Source organism: Ornithodoros turicata, chromosome 2 (assembly GCF_037126465.1).
Source record: "Ornithodoros turicata isolate Travis chromosome 2, ASM3712646v1, whole genome shotgun sequence".
NCBI classification, from domain to species: domain Eukaryota; kingdom Metazoa; phylum Arthropoda; class Arachnida; order Ixodida; family Argasidae; genus Ornithodoros; species Ornithodoros turicata.
The window spans coordinates 130,179,894-130,193,168 of NC_088202.1; the positions used below are offsets into that span (position 1 = coordinate 130,179,894).

Consider the following 13,275-nt stretch of genomic DNA (forward strand, 5'->3'; position numbering starts at 1 on the left):
ACACACTTGGCTGGCTACCTACTTATTAAAGGTATTTACTTTAGTGTGTTTATAAAAGCGATAAAAACTCACTGCGTACACAACAGGCTAAAATATAATGAGGCATTGACGTTTCAGTGCCTTGTTATATTTTAGCCCGATGTGTACGTCGTGAGTTTTCATCGCATTTATAAACATGTTTTCCCGGCGTTCGGTCAATCACCTTCAGTTACTTTAGTATCACTTACCTTTAATACATAGCCAGCCAAGTGTGTTCATTCTAATGATGGAGCCAGAACTGGTTCCAAAACGTCAAGATTGTTTTTGTGTCGTACCTTTTACAAGTAAGCATTAGTCAATTTATACGACAATAATCGCTGGAGATGTTGCGGTGCAGTGCAGATGTCTGTGACAAACAAGCTGAGGCTTTCACTTTTCTATTCGATTGGTCTCTGGAACTTTGTACGAGGGCAGCACCCTGTCATGCACTTCGTTTGCTCTGCACCTAGCACTGTCTGACAAGTCGAACGCAGCTACTGTTTATAAAATGTACGTTTTTGTATAAAGCGTGAGGAGCAGTAATTTTTATTTTTCCAGGATGAAGAACGTGAGATCACAAGCAAGGCTGTGAAAGCTTGCAGCTGAGAAGGCGCACATTTCGATTAATGGAAATAAATTTGTGAAAGTTTTTCCAGCTGTTCTTTCCTCCTTGTCACTTGGAGAATGATACATTTATTCTTCAGCGACAAATAGCCATAAAAGGAAATGGATGTGCATGGCCTTACTGTTTGTTCAGTTGTGAAACGTCAAACGTGTAGCATGCTTCATATCATTATCGTGTGTAAGGAGTGCTTTCCAATATCTATGCAGTCGATCGAAGGAACTGCATGAAAAGTTAGTTTCAAATAAATTTGATGTCCCCGGCATAGAAAAATATGCAAATGCTGGCACGACCCCACTACAAGTCGCTCACGTGCAAAAGTAAGGTACATGTCCGTGCGCACGTGTGTAGGGGGGGGGGGGGGACCTGTTATCTGGCGACCTCTCTGGGGAAGGTGCACGAAGCGGTTGCCCCTCTCGCCCCGCCACTGAAACGGCTCTTGGGTGGGATACCCATATGCCCCAGTGTGGCCTATAACATTGACAGACAAGATGGCATTTCCCCACTTTTTCATGAAGAGCAGAACGGAAACATGCAAGCTCTGCGCCAGTTCCCTGGGAAACGGCAACACACTTCCCTCCACCACACACACCTCCCTTTCTTCCGTGTGCACCCCCAACGGGGACTCCTTTGTCATTTCAGCGCTATTAGTATCGCACAACCAGCAGAGTGGTTAAAGCTGTCTGCTTGTTGGGTAGCCAAGGTTGTGCTGAGGACTGGGTGGTGGTGAGTTTGATTGGCTGTGTGTGAAGCTTCCCTGTGTTTAAAGTCTCAAGATGAATGTCGGTGCAGTTCCCCTCTAAGTCTTCCCAGGGCACATACTAGCCCCCTTTCTCTCTCTCTCTCGTGCCCCTCTCCTAGTCTCTGCACGGCGCTCACGGCCACAGCTGCCTCGCGGCGCCAACACGAAATGAAAAAAAAGTTTCACACACCCTCCTCCTCCGATTTTTTTTTAAACCGCGGCCCCGCGGTGTCCTCTGGGTCGTCTGATTTCTATGGGTTCAATGAGTTCAAGGTTCAAAGAACGTTTTGGTGTTGGTGTCGTTCGTTGGTACCGACTGACGAGTTTCTTTCTGTTTTGTTTTTCTTTAATCTTGAGCTTTCCTCACCTCACCCTCACCGTTGTCAGGAAGGTTGCTTTTCTCCCATGTTTTCTTCTTTTCTGCGCTGAGAGATGAGATACACAAAACCGCCACCCGCGCATTTCGACGCGTTCTTCTCATGTAGTCTGTAAACATTGGTTCTTGAATGACAAGACGACAACAAGACTGGGAACGGATTCGGTGTTCTTTCAGTGGTCAGATGCTTGCAAAATTGCAGCTTATGTTTCTGCAGAGGCAATAGCGGGTGCTTAGGACTCGTTGTTATCTCAGTGCAGTAGGGTCAAGTGTACAAAAACCGTGCGCCTTTTCCTGTCGCTCCAAATTATCAACAGAGTACAGTTTGTTTGGAGGGCTGCAATATCCGCATCCTTTTTGCTCATAGTGAAATAATTTGGCTAATTAAATCATGGCTGGTTGTTTTGAGAACATTCAATTCAACCGTCCGGAATGGATGGACTTCAGCGAAAAAAGGAATGCAATTGCGTCGATCGTCGCTGGTGCACTGGTAAGGTCTCACATTTGGGGTCGCGCTCTCGTTTATGATTTCAGGGACTGTAAAACGAAGCAGGACGTTGTGGGGTTCCTAGAGACGACTTATTGTTGCCATAAACCAAGGGCGACTGCTGTTTGTGGTTCACATTAACACATTTGTTGCGTGCACTCTCTTTCAGGTGTTTACTGGCTGGTGGATAATAATTGATGTGGCTGCACATTATCCCAGCAATAACGACTTCAACCATGCCTTTCATGTCTGCGGTGTCATGAGCACATTGTCTCTCTTAATGTGAGTAACCTGTAAACAATGTAAGCCATTGAGTGTAAAACGCCAATAATGGTTTTGTGATAGATGAGGGTGATAGGTTGATGTACATTTTGAGAAAAAGAGGACGTAGCTGCAGCTTGTTGACTCGTGCACTGCTGAATACTGCACGAATGAATGTCGTCATGGAGGTGCATGCTTCATATGTGGAAATATGTGAAAATGTACACGTGCGATATTTTGTTTCACATTTCACACATTCGATTAAATTGTCTAGGACGTAGAAAACAAGTTACTGTTTCTTAACACACGGGGTCCACTTAGGAAGAAAGAACTTGCCTTTGTGACCTTCAAACTCAGTAGTGCTGTTAGTGCAAAGATGCTGCAGCCTCTTTGTGTAAGTTCGGTCCACAGCTCTTCACAGTTGCATCAGTATCACTACAATATAATCAAAACTTTTCTCACGCTGCGCAATGCTGATTAGTCTCAATTTTCCTCTTGCGCGGGTTATGGACCCAGGAACAAAAGTGCCGGAAGGCACAGCCTGAATACAGCCGATAGCGGTACTGGCGTAGCCAGAGGGGAGAAGGTTTAGGTGGTTCAAACCCCCGCCTGTAATCATACCCTTGGTAGTGATTTTGGGCAAGGGAAACGAGGGGGAAATTCTCCTCTCCCATGTAAAGTCCCCCATAGGACCCCTCCCGAAATATATTTCCCTCTACGCCGCTGGACAGCAGCTTGGAGGTTTGTGGTGACCGAGCCTGCTTGGAAGATTGTCTGGAAAAGATGGTTGATGAAGCGTTGAAGAGTAACCGCATCAAGAAGCTGCAAGGCCTGAATATAACTGTCCAGACACTCCCCAGCAACCAGACCAGCTATGTTGTAAACCAGATGATAGTGAAAGGTGCATGGGGCCATTTGGAATAAGTTAACTGGTGAGGAGCCTTAGAAAGAAAAAAAAAATTAGGGCTGAGACATGAGCTCAAGTCAATAAAGTAGAGAAAGCACGAGACCTCTGTTCAGTGCATGCAACACCTGGAATCGTTGGGGGACCAAAATCTCAAAGATGCTGAAATAGCATCGATTGCTATCCAAGGACTGCCAAAGTAATACGGTGGTATGCTCTTTTACGTGAAGAACGATAGCCTGAGAATCAAGCTACCAGTGAAACTGCGTGTAAGATGAGAACCTAGCAGAAGTTGGAAAATGAAGAACACTTCAATGTTACAGCTGTGGGAAACCAGGTGACATCGCAACGAACCGTCATTTTAGTGACACTAAGTCATCTAAGTTACCAGATCGTCATGCAGGCCTCAAAGGGTGACAGCGTACCTGGAACAGAGGAATGTACAATGCAAAAAGCAAGACTAGCAAGGATGGAAGAGGCTGAGGAGGATCCCATGGACACATGTCATGATTTCACTCTTCAAACCACCTCATTTCCGAGCATGTGCAAAGACACAGGATGGCCGCTTGATCGGGAGAGAGCAGTCACTTGACTGGCCGCAAAAATCTGAGACAGCTGCTGACAAAAAGTCGGCGACACTCTAACCCACACCTGTCTGGTTACTGGTCAGGTGTGCTGCCAATTACGCTATGCCGACATCATGCTCTCACCAACATGTCAAGGCCTAGATAATGAAGACACGGACAAACATTCAGTATCTGCAATTTACGTGGCTGCAAAGGTATTCTGCGAGATTTCAGTGAAGACTCTAATCGAAAGGTGACTTTAACCGACAGAAATTGACTACATAGGCGTGAGGAACAGTCGTGTTCAGCGTAAAGAAAATGGTCTACAAAATAAGTTAATTGCAACGGACGTGCTGTACATTCCAACCATGGTAGTTAGCCTCATATATGTACTATCGAAGTTGACAGATAAAGGCATGGATGGGAGCTTCTCTGGACAGGGATGTAAAGTCTACCATAACGGTGACAAAATGTCATTCAGCATGCAGTCAACAAAGCGGACAAATCTGCCTCGATTTTCTTCTAACGTAAGACTCGAATACCCAAAGGCATAGGTTAATGCCTTTGTATGTCGCATACTACGCATTAAAAATAGAGCACACAAGATGCTTGCCACACAAACTTGTGCAATGCATTTAAAAAGTAAGAACAAGGCCCAAGCTTTTGTTCGTTATAATGTCGCTTGTTGCACTATTTGACTTGACAGACAGTTTAGATACTATGTTTACTCTTCATGACTATCTTGACCAACATAAATGTCGTCTTAATTCTTTCAGGATAAACGCTGTATCAAATGGTCAAATCCGCGGTGACTCGTATACTGATGGATGCATGGGTCAGAGAGGTAAGTGTGCTTGGCGTGAATAGTGCTTCATGTAGTCATGTGACTCACCTGTGTACAGGTGCCCGTACATGGCTCTTTTTGGGATTCGTGCTGGGGTTTGGATCACTGATCGCATCGTGTTGGATTCTTTTTGCGGATTATGTCATTCAGGGTAAGCAACTCTATTCCCTTTGCTTTCGGTTCTCTACATATACCGCAGTGCTAACATCTTCTGGTGCTTAGATGGTTGATACCTAGGGTTCTGACTTTTTCCAAATGGCCTAATAAAACTTGATAAATATTCTCGTGTAGTCTCTTGGAGAAATGCAATATATCAGAAGAATTGCAACATCTGCCTCTGCTCCTGCGATCTAGCGTAGTGACTGGGCACATGTCTTCTTAGTGTTGAATTGTCAAACCAATGTAGATTTGCTATTCAAAACTCAAATTTCAATCTGTCTGTATGTATATAGCTGAAGTGGAAAATACAGCACAGACTACGAAGGGATGGGAAGTAAGATAAAGGGGGATAATTTATTTACATTTATGATGCTGAAAGGGTTGTCTACGTTACTGTTGAAGCTCTGCCTTCGTCAGGACAAAAAATGTGTGTGTATATATATACATTCTCACCCTGACGAGAGGACATCACGTTCCACGTGACCTTCCGACGCCACTCGCTCAAACGTCGACCACCTACGCATTGCTGATGAAGGCCCAATAAGGCCGAAACAGCTGTCCAATGCTGGTGTGGCGACGTTTGGGACTTATAAACATATGTTCAACGTGCAGCCAAAGAGCCTATGCTATTTTTTTTTTCACTATACAGTAGAATCTCGATGATACGATCACGGATGATACGAATTATTTTCCGGTTCCGGCCGGAATGCCTATTCTTCCCATGTGTTAGAGTTCGGATGATACGAACGCGTTATCTTGCCTTTACGGGTGATACGAATGAGCCCAGAATGCGAAGGTCGTTCCCCCGTGACGCGAGAGCGCGCGAGTCACGCTGCTCCTTCTTTCGAAAAGGGAGGGCGATCCTCACCACGAACTCCCTTACATCATATTGTGCAATGCAAGCAATGACTTTCCCTTTGGTGGTGATGGAGGAGATAAGATCAAAGGGATTGCAGGGCCCCGAACCTTATCACCCTGTCTCTGTTTTGATCTTTTTACCCCCCTCGCAACAATAAACCGCAAAGCTGTGTGACATCGCTCTGGCGGAAAACAGCGACTGTGTATATATATATATATATATATATATATATATATATATATAGCATATATATCAGTCACCCTCCCAGGTGTACATCGCTCGCTGAGTGACCCCTGGTTTGCCAATTCGGAACGATGCGCAGCTACCCAGGGCCGACGAGCCGCAAACACGGCGAAACACGTGTCCTCTGGTGCTGCCGCATCGTTCCATCAGTATCTATATAGCATATATATATACTCATTGAACGATGCGTATATATATATAGCATATATATACATATTTAAAATATATACACAAATGAATATTGTAATATGCGTGCATTTCTCATGCTTTTCAGGCAATGCATGTTGTGTAGAACACTACATACATCTGCATGTAGTTTCCTTTTTAATGCAGAATGCATTCTAATGGAGCTACGGCATGATTTGGTCGTGGTGTGGTGTAATGTAGAGTAGTCAGTGCTCAAGATATGCAAGCATAAAGGGCCAGGATGTTAAATAAAGTTAAAACTAGGGTGGGTTGGTATGTCATACTAAAATCAAAGTCCTGTCAAAGTTGAAATTGCAGTGCCTTGTCGTCCCTGTATCCTTGTATTGTCCCTTGTTTTTGCTGTCACCTGTTGCACTGGGGTTTTTAATTGATTTTAGTATAAAGAAACACCCTCCCCAAATCCTCTTTGCTGGACTTGGCTTTGCTGTTTGCCAGCTGCATGCGAGAGTGCACCCTCTTCCCCATTGTCGATTGGACCTCGGCACTATGGGCTCATCGTGTAATAGGCAGCTGTGTAGCATCATGGATGTCACAAAACAAAATTATTACCAGGCGACATGAGCAGTCTGCGCTTAGTATCTCTTCCAGCATGCCCTGACATGACATGCCGTAATACCTAGTGCGTGTTGGCCAAAATAACTACGGAAGACACAAGGCTGCATTCGAGCTGCAGGAAAAGAAGGCAGATTCGATTAATAAAATTCGAACATATGCAACATTAATTTATGTTCATTGTACTGCTATTTGCTTCACAACCAATTGCCTCGCACATTGATCCATTGGTGTCTCAAGACCATTTGCTTTATGCACTTCCATACATTTGGGGTCCTCTGGGACTAGTGCTTGACATGAGTCGTCTGTTGCTAACGCGTACAATGCATTAGCGAATGCATTTTGCATACACTTTGTTTGGTCGCAATACCAAAGGAGGGCCCCAATTTTTTTTACGTACGGGCATTTGCCCAACAGTGTTTGTACACATTTTTGGTCGCTTCTAAAAATCGAGCCTTATGAATGCCCTTAGAGTTTCCCCAGGAAAGTCAGAACTCTAGCAAAATAAGTACTTCTGTATCTGTATGCGTACTATTTTAACGCAGTAAGGCAAATGTGGGCTAAGATGGTGCTCCCATTTTACCGTTGCCATTTAGTGTTACGCGCATAACGTGCAAATTTGTTCACCGTGCTTGTCGCTGATAGCCACTTACTACGTGTAGCCGTGTAGCGTCACGGTAATGCATTGTTACGTGCCGTGATGGTGGTCACAGGAATTGGTCTTGCTTACAGGCCGTTTCGTAGAACGAACTATGCTCAGAGACCCAAAGTTCACGCCTGTCAAAACGCCGAGTGAGTAAATGTGTGCGAAATGTGTGGACTGGAAGAGTCAAAGTGTGTTGTGCAACGCAGTGAAAGGTACTGGTAGTGTGTGTGTATAACTACTTAGCCAACGCAAGCATTTTACGGTTGAACCAAACACACTTCAGTTTGTTGTACGAAATTTCTGCCAAATTACGGTGGCATCACATTCTTCTAACGCTGCTATGTTTCCTAAAAAAAAGTAGTCCTTTGAGTGGCACAAGTGATCGTGTTTGCACAGTGGCATTCATTACTCATTGGTTAGCAGTACCTTCTGTCCCACCAACTCTCCCATGCCTGATTCAGTACCCTGTGAACAGGTGCTCGAATGAAAGAGGAGAACGTTCTCTCACGCTCATGATGGATTGCATACTTCGCTTCTACCGTACACACGGTCAAATCCTGCTCTGAGCCTCCGTCACCTGCACTGCCCTCAAATCCAAAGGACTCTATTGAAAATACCAATACCATCTGAATGACAAGGCCTTGCATTTGAGAATGTTGTAGCACTCCACACTGTCAAAAATATAAGTAGAGCCTGAAGTTTTCGGGAAATATTTTTTTCTAAATTCGGGGGGTAAGAATCGGGTAAATAAACATGTGCATTAAATTCATGTGAATTCGGGTGAAACAACTTCCAGTATGCTAAATTCGGGGTGAAATCGGGCTCTGTTACTCAACTAACTGTAGTGGTTTGATACAAATCATGATGAAAACTGAATTTTTCTGCCAAACAAGTAAATTAACGCATTCCTACAGACATCCCAGTGAGGGCAATTTGCCAGGTAAAAATCGGGTTTCACCCTAAAGAGGCAACCTTCAATTCGGGGTATAAATTCGGGGAAGAGTCGGGTAAAACCCTAAAACTTCAGGCTTTAACTATAAGTGATGGTTGAATTGTGACATCAGCCAGCTTAGCTCTAGAGTATAGAGCTGGCTTTGGTTGGTCATTCGGTGCTCAAGATGTTATTTTTTATGATACGCGTGGAAATTAAGAGAGCATCCATTTATGTACTGTCGATTATGACAACAACATCGATTTGTTTTGCTACGATGGCGGTGGTGACACATGAAGGTAGGCATGGGTGGGTTAGAGCAAATGTCTCAATGATGTTTGAGAGGAGGAAAATACAAGGCGCTGTGTCCCTGTTGCTAATACCATTGTGTCGCACCAACGTTTGATGAAGTTGTTACTTCCACTTCTCTGTGTGGATATACAGATAACCTGAGAGCCGAACGGAAATGACGGTACGGTTCGGGTACGGGTTCAGCTCCGGAGGGCAACTATGGCGGTTCAAACCGGTTAATTCTAAATGGTTTGGTTCATGAACTGGTTCAATAATAGCCAGTTTTAGTGAATCGTTTTCTCTCAAACGGTTCTCGAACGGTTTTGCCATGAACCAATCAGATGATTGCGTTCTGAGCCACTTCCCCTCGTCATTGGTCACCTGCGAAAACGTTCGCAAACCATTTGAGGAAAAATAATTCACTAAAACTTGCTAATATGAACTTGCTTTCATCAGAATGTCGCTGTAGGCGAAATTAGCCGCGGTACATGTATTGCACTGCAGCATTTTTATTGTTAAGTTTCGTATTGCAAAATTTCTTATTGGTAAGTATTGCATAATTGCACAATTTTTTAGCCCGCAGAGTGTGAAATATTGGTTCTTCCTTGGCAAATTGTCTTATGCGTGTCACAAGGTTTTATCTTACTCGACTTCTCACAGCTTAATTCAAAGTATTTTCATTTATGCACATGGATTATGTACATAAAGATCTTGAGGACAAAGTGTGAAATGCGGTATGTACCCACGCTGTGACATTCGTTTAGCACCACATCCATTTAGGTGAGAAAGGGACTGATGGGACTATCCTTGACTATCCTTGACTTTGCTGACCAAGAGCGAGGCTCTGCCTCCCGAGTCCTCCTATTGGTGCGCCATTTGGAGGCAGAGCCTCTCTCGCTCTTGGTCAGCAAAGTCAAGGATAGTCGTCCTCTGTGCATAGTCCCCTGTGACGCTCCTTTGTGATGCTACAACTCCTTTTTTCATGAAGTGTGGCATACATGAAAGTCAGTGGCAAATATCGGTCACACTCTAGGTAGTATAACTTAAATTTCTTCCACAGTCGGTAATTTGGGCAGGTGTGAACCGTTATTTGAACCGGTTGCCGAAAAAATTTTTAACGGTTCAGTTGCGGTTCTGCTCCAATAGTTTTGGTTCGGTTCGGTTCAGGTTCAGCTAAAAATAACAGCAGTGATATAACGCTAATGCTCGTTAATAGCAGTGATGGCCAGTAGTTAACTACATGTAGTTAAACTACTAGTTAAACTACCTGATTGTAGTTAAAAAGTAGTTATCAACTACTTGCAGAAATGTAGTGGCAACTACTAGTTAAACTACTATTTTAAGTAGTTAACTACAGTAGTTAGGTTACTGCAGGCGTCAACTACTTTAGATTTTGCCGCAAGCTTTACTGGTCTAGTGAGGCCTCATTTGCTGTAAAATAATTCTGCAACTTAGTTTATCGAGTAGGCACAGAAAGAATCCCGCCTCAAGCATTGTATTTGACGATCGTAGCAATGGCTTGAGCCAAAGTTTGTCATTGCTCGTGATTCATATTTAGGTGTCCAAGAACACTACAAGGGATTGTTGTTGATGGACAAGGTTAAGTAGTTATACATGTAGATTTTTTTAGAAGTAGTTTTAACTACTCCTCTGAAAAGTAGTTGAACTACTAGTTAAACTACTTCATCGCGAAGTAGTTAGTAGTTATAGTTAAACTACTGTATAAGTAGTTAGTGGCCATCACTGGTTAATAGTGGTTTTCGGTTGAGGTTCGGTCCAGCTTTGTTCGGATAACTGTTTATGTATCGAACTTGGTACCGCTGGAGTGTCGCGTGTTGTAAACAGATGCTGTAAAGTATGTATCATGTGTCAAATGTGCATATGTGTGGTAGGTAGTTCCATTCATGTCGTATGCTGGTGAACATGTGCCATTATTCTAGATTTAAGCCCGTATGTTGCAACTGCAGACCCAGTCAGTTACGTAATTACGTAACACTAGATAACGCAGAAACTGAGAAGCTGAGACTGAAGCACATACGTGAATCCCATGTAAGCTGGGAGAAATGCCTGTCTTGCGCTGCCTTCTCTTTTTTGAAATGCGTTATCCCGGTTGTTCACAAGCGCTGTAAAAAGTAAGAAGTGAATTATATACACGTATATGCATTTGACCACTTGATATCCCTTATTTTGGATGTGTTTTAAACTCTACACTTACCTAATGAGGCACTCCATGGGTTTTTCCCCTCCATACAGGCAGGGATGTACAGTGGCCTGGAATTGGCATCTTTCTACAGAATTCATTCATTTTCCTCGGGTAAGTTGCTTTCATACATAACTTGAAATCTCTTTTCTGAACCAGCATATGTGCTAGAAAGAGCATTGCAGGATACTGAGGTCCTGCGAAAGGAGCCGTGAAATGTCCCTCCCCTCCATCAGCTTCAACTTCTCTTGTCCTTATATATAAGGACACGAGAGAAGCCGAAGCTCTTTGGTTTTCATTTAATGTATGAACGTTTAGAGTGACAGCCCCACCCTGACAAGATAACGCCATGTTTTGTGTGACCTTCTGATGCCACCCCCTTGAACATTGCCTACCCTCACGCTGCTGGCGAAAGCCCCATAAGGCTGAAACAGCTGTTAAGTGGTGATACGGAAACATTGGAGTGACAAATTCTTATGCATAGAGTTTTACCCAAGTTGGTTTTTTTGATAGTTAAAATAGACATTTGGAAATCAACAAGATCACCGAAGTTCTGTTCATGGACAAGGCAAGAAAAAAAGATATAGGACTAACTAAAGAAAGTGATTGCAGGAGGTGTCACAAAAGAAAGTTTAGGTGCCGTACATAAGAACTAGTTTTCACAATAATGTGCTCACACCTAGGTAAAAAACTGGAGAAGGCTAAAAACTTGTTATGCAAATCAACTAACGAACTATGCAACAGCACCTCGAATGATTGAATGAGCACAAAACAAATTAAGTGGATGACGGCAATGTCTTACTTGAATTGGGGAAGTCCCCCCACACACACACATGCACACACATTAGACGATTCAGGTTAGACGACTTCAGGAAGTCCCTGTGCTCCTTGTGCATGCGTTACGTCCTGGGCACTTCCTGCTGCTGTCGTGGGGAAGGTAGAATAGTCCTTGACGTTTTGTTTTCGCTGACCTTCACACACCTCGCACTATGAACCGAGAGAGGAGAAATCGAAACAGTTTGGAGACCTTTCTGATAACAAGGTTCCCACAGTTCAAAGCGGTGCTAAGCTCTTTGGGATTTCCTGAAGTTGTCTATTGTAATGAAACTACATGGAAAACACTGTTAGTGTACAAAGTGTACAGCTGAGATGCCATCCAATAGTTTTTCAATGCCATCTGAATCTCTACGATTCAAGTGCATACCCTGTACGTCATAAGAATTCCTATTTACGAGCCACACAGGCAACCTTCAGTGATCATTGAAACCAATGGCCATTGAACTTGCGCGTAGCGCCACCTGGCATGTAACGCGTGAACTTCGCAAAGAGCACTGGATCCGTGCTTGGTGGCACTGCGCACACGTTCAACGGCCGTTTTGTTTCAATTATCATTGAAGGTTGCCCGTGCGACAGGGGTATTAGATTTCAAGGAGTATGCCCTGAAAGTGTGCTTCTCATCTATTTGCTCTTTCCAGCGCACTTGTTTTCAAGTTTGGAAGAACAGAAGATCTTTGGGGTTAAGGATATCTACTCCTTCGTAATGTAAATTGTACTTAACTGCTTCTGTCGGCCCTACCATGGGGTGTGACACAATTGCACCACACACACATCTGTAGGATGTTGCATGGCAGTCTCTGTAAATAGCTATATTCTACAATGATGTTGCAGTTCATCTCACTACATTTGCTGTCGTCCCTGCTATTTATGGACAAAGTGCGCAAACTTCTAACGAGTGCGTTACTCGCTGTATTTTTCGTGTAATACATATTTAGCTGCACGGTTGTTAAAATATTTTTTAGTTGTGTCGCGAGTTATCAGTTACGCTTACGATCTTTTTGTTCTCTTTTTTTTTTTTTTGTGATGCTTGCGTAGTGTGTATTTATTATTGTGTTCTACTTTTTCGCTAGGCATACCGTTGTGCTTTTGCACAGGACATAATAAAGTGTACCTACTAACAGGGAAAATGCTGACTGTATTTGATGCTGTTATCTGCCAGTGTTGACGTCCTCATGGGCACTTATGGGTAACAGCCACGGTGCAGAGGCGTTCTGCGTTGTCACGGTGCGTACGGAGTCACCAACTGTCCCGACTATTGCAGTTGCTTGCCACAATATGAACGTGCAATCCAAGTACAATGATCTACAAGTATCTGTATTCTCTAGTACGGACAACCATAGTAGAGCACTGTACGGGCTGTGGCTTGCCCGGCCTTGGCTCGTGGGCTGAGCCTGCCCGTGCAGGCCCGGGTTTCACATTATGGGCCCGGGCCAGGCCCATGCATTGCCGGTCCTAGATCTGGCTCGAACCTCTGTAACCCCCCACTTCTTGCTAGCCGCGGTCAACTTTTACAGCCCGTTTCATTGGGCC

At 43.9% G+C, this 13,275-nt stretch overlaps 1 protein-coding gene across 2 annotated transcripts; it reads left to right on the forward strand.

Annotated features, from left to right (window-relative positions):
* Positions 1 to 1,858: 1,858 nt before the first annotated feature.
* LOC135386134 (transmembrane protein 50A-like) lies at positions 1,859 to 12,872 on the forward strand. 2 transcript variants are annotated; one of them, XM_064615890.1, is made up of 7 exons: positions 1,859 to 2,248; positions 2,415 to 2,527; positions 4,753 to 4,820; positions 4,879 to 4,971; positions 7,573 to 7,632; positions 10,962 to 11,022; positions 12,384 to 12,872. In XM_064615890.1, exons 1-7 carry the CDS (start codon positions 2,150 to 2,152, stop codon positions 12,427 to 12,429), a joined length of 540 nt encoding a protein of 179 aa, XP_064471960.1. In that variant the 5' UTR covers positions 1,859 to 2,149; the 3' UTR covers positions 12,430 to 12,872. The 2 variants fall into 2 exon arrangements, with proteins under 2 accessions (XP_064471960.1, XP_064471961.1); XM_064615891.1 differs by lacking the exon at positions 7,573 to 7,632 and having other exon boundaries at positions 1,863 to 2,248.
* The last annotated feature ends 403 nt before the right edge of the window (positions 12,873 to 13,275 follow it).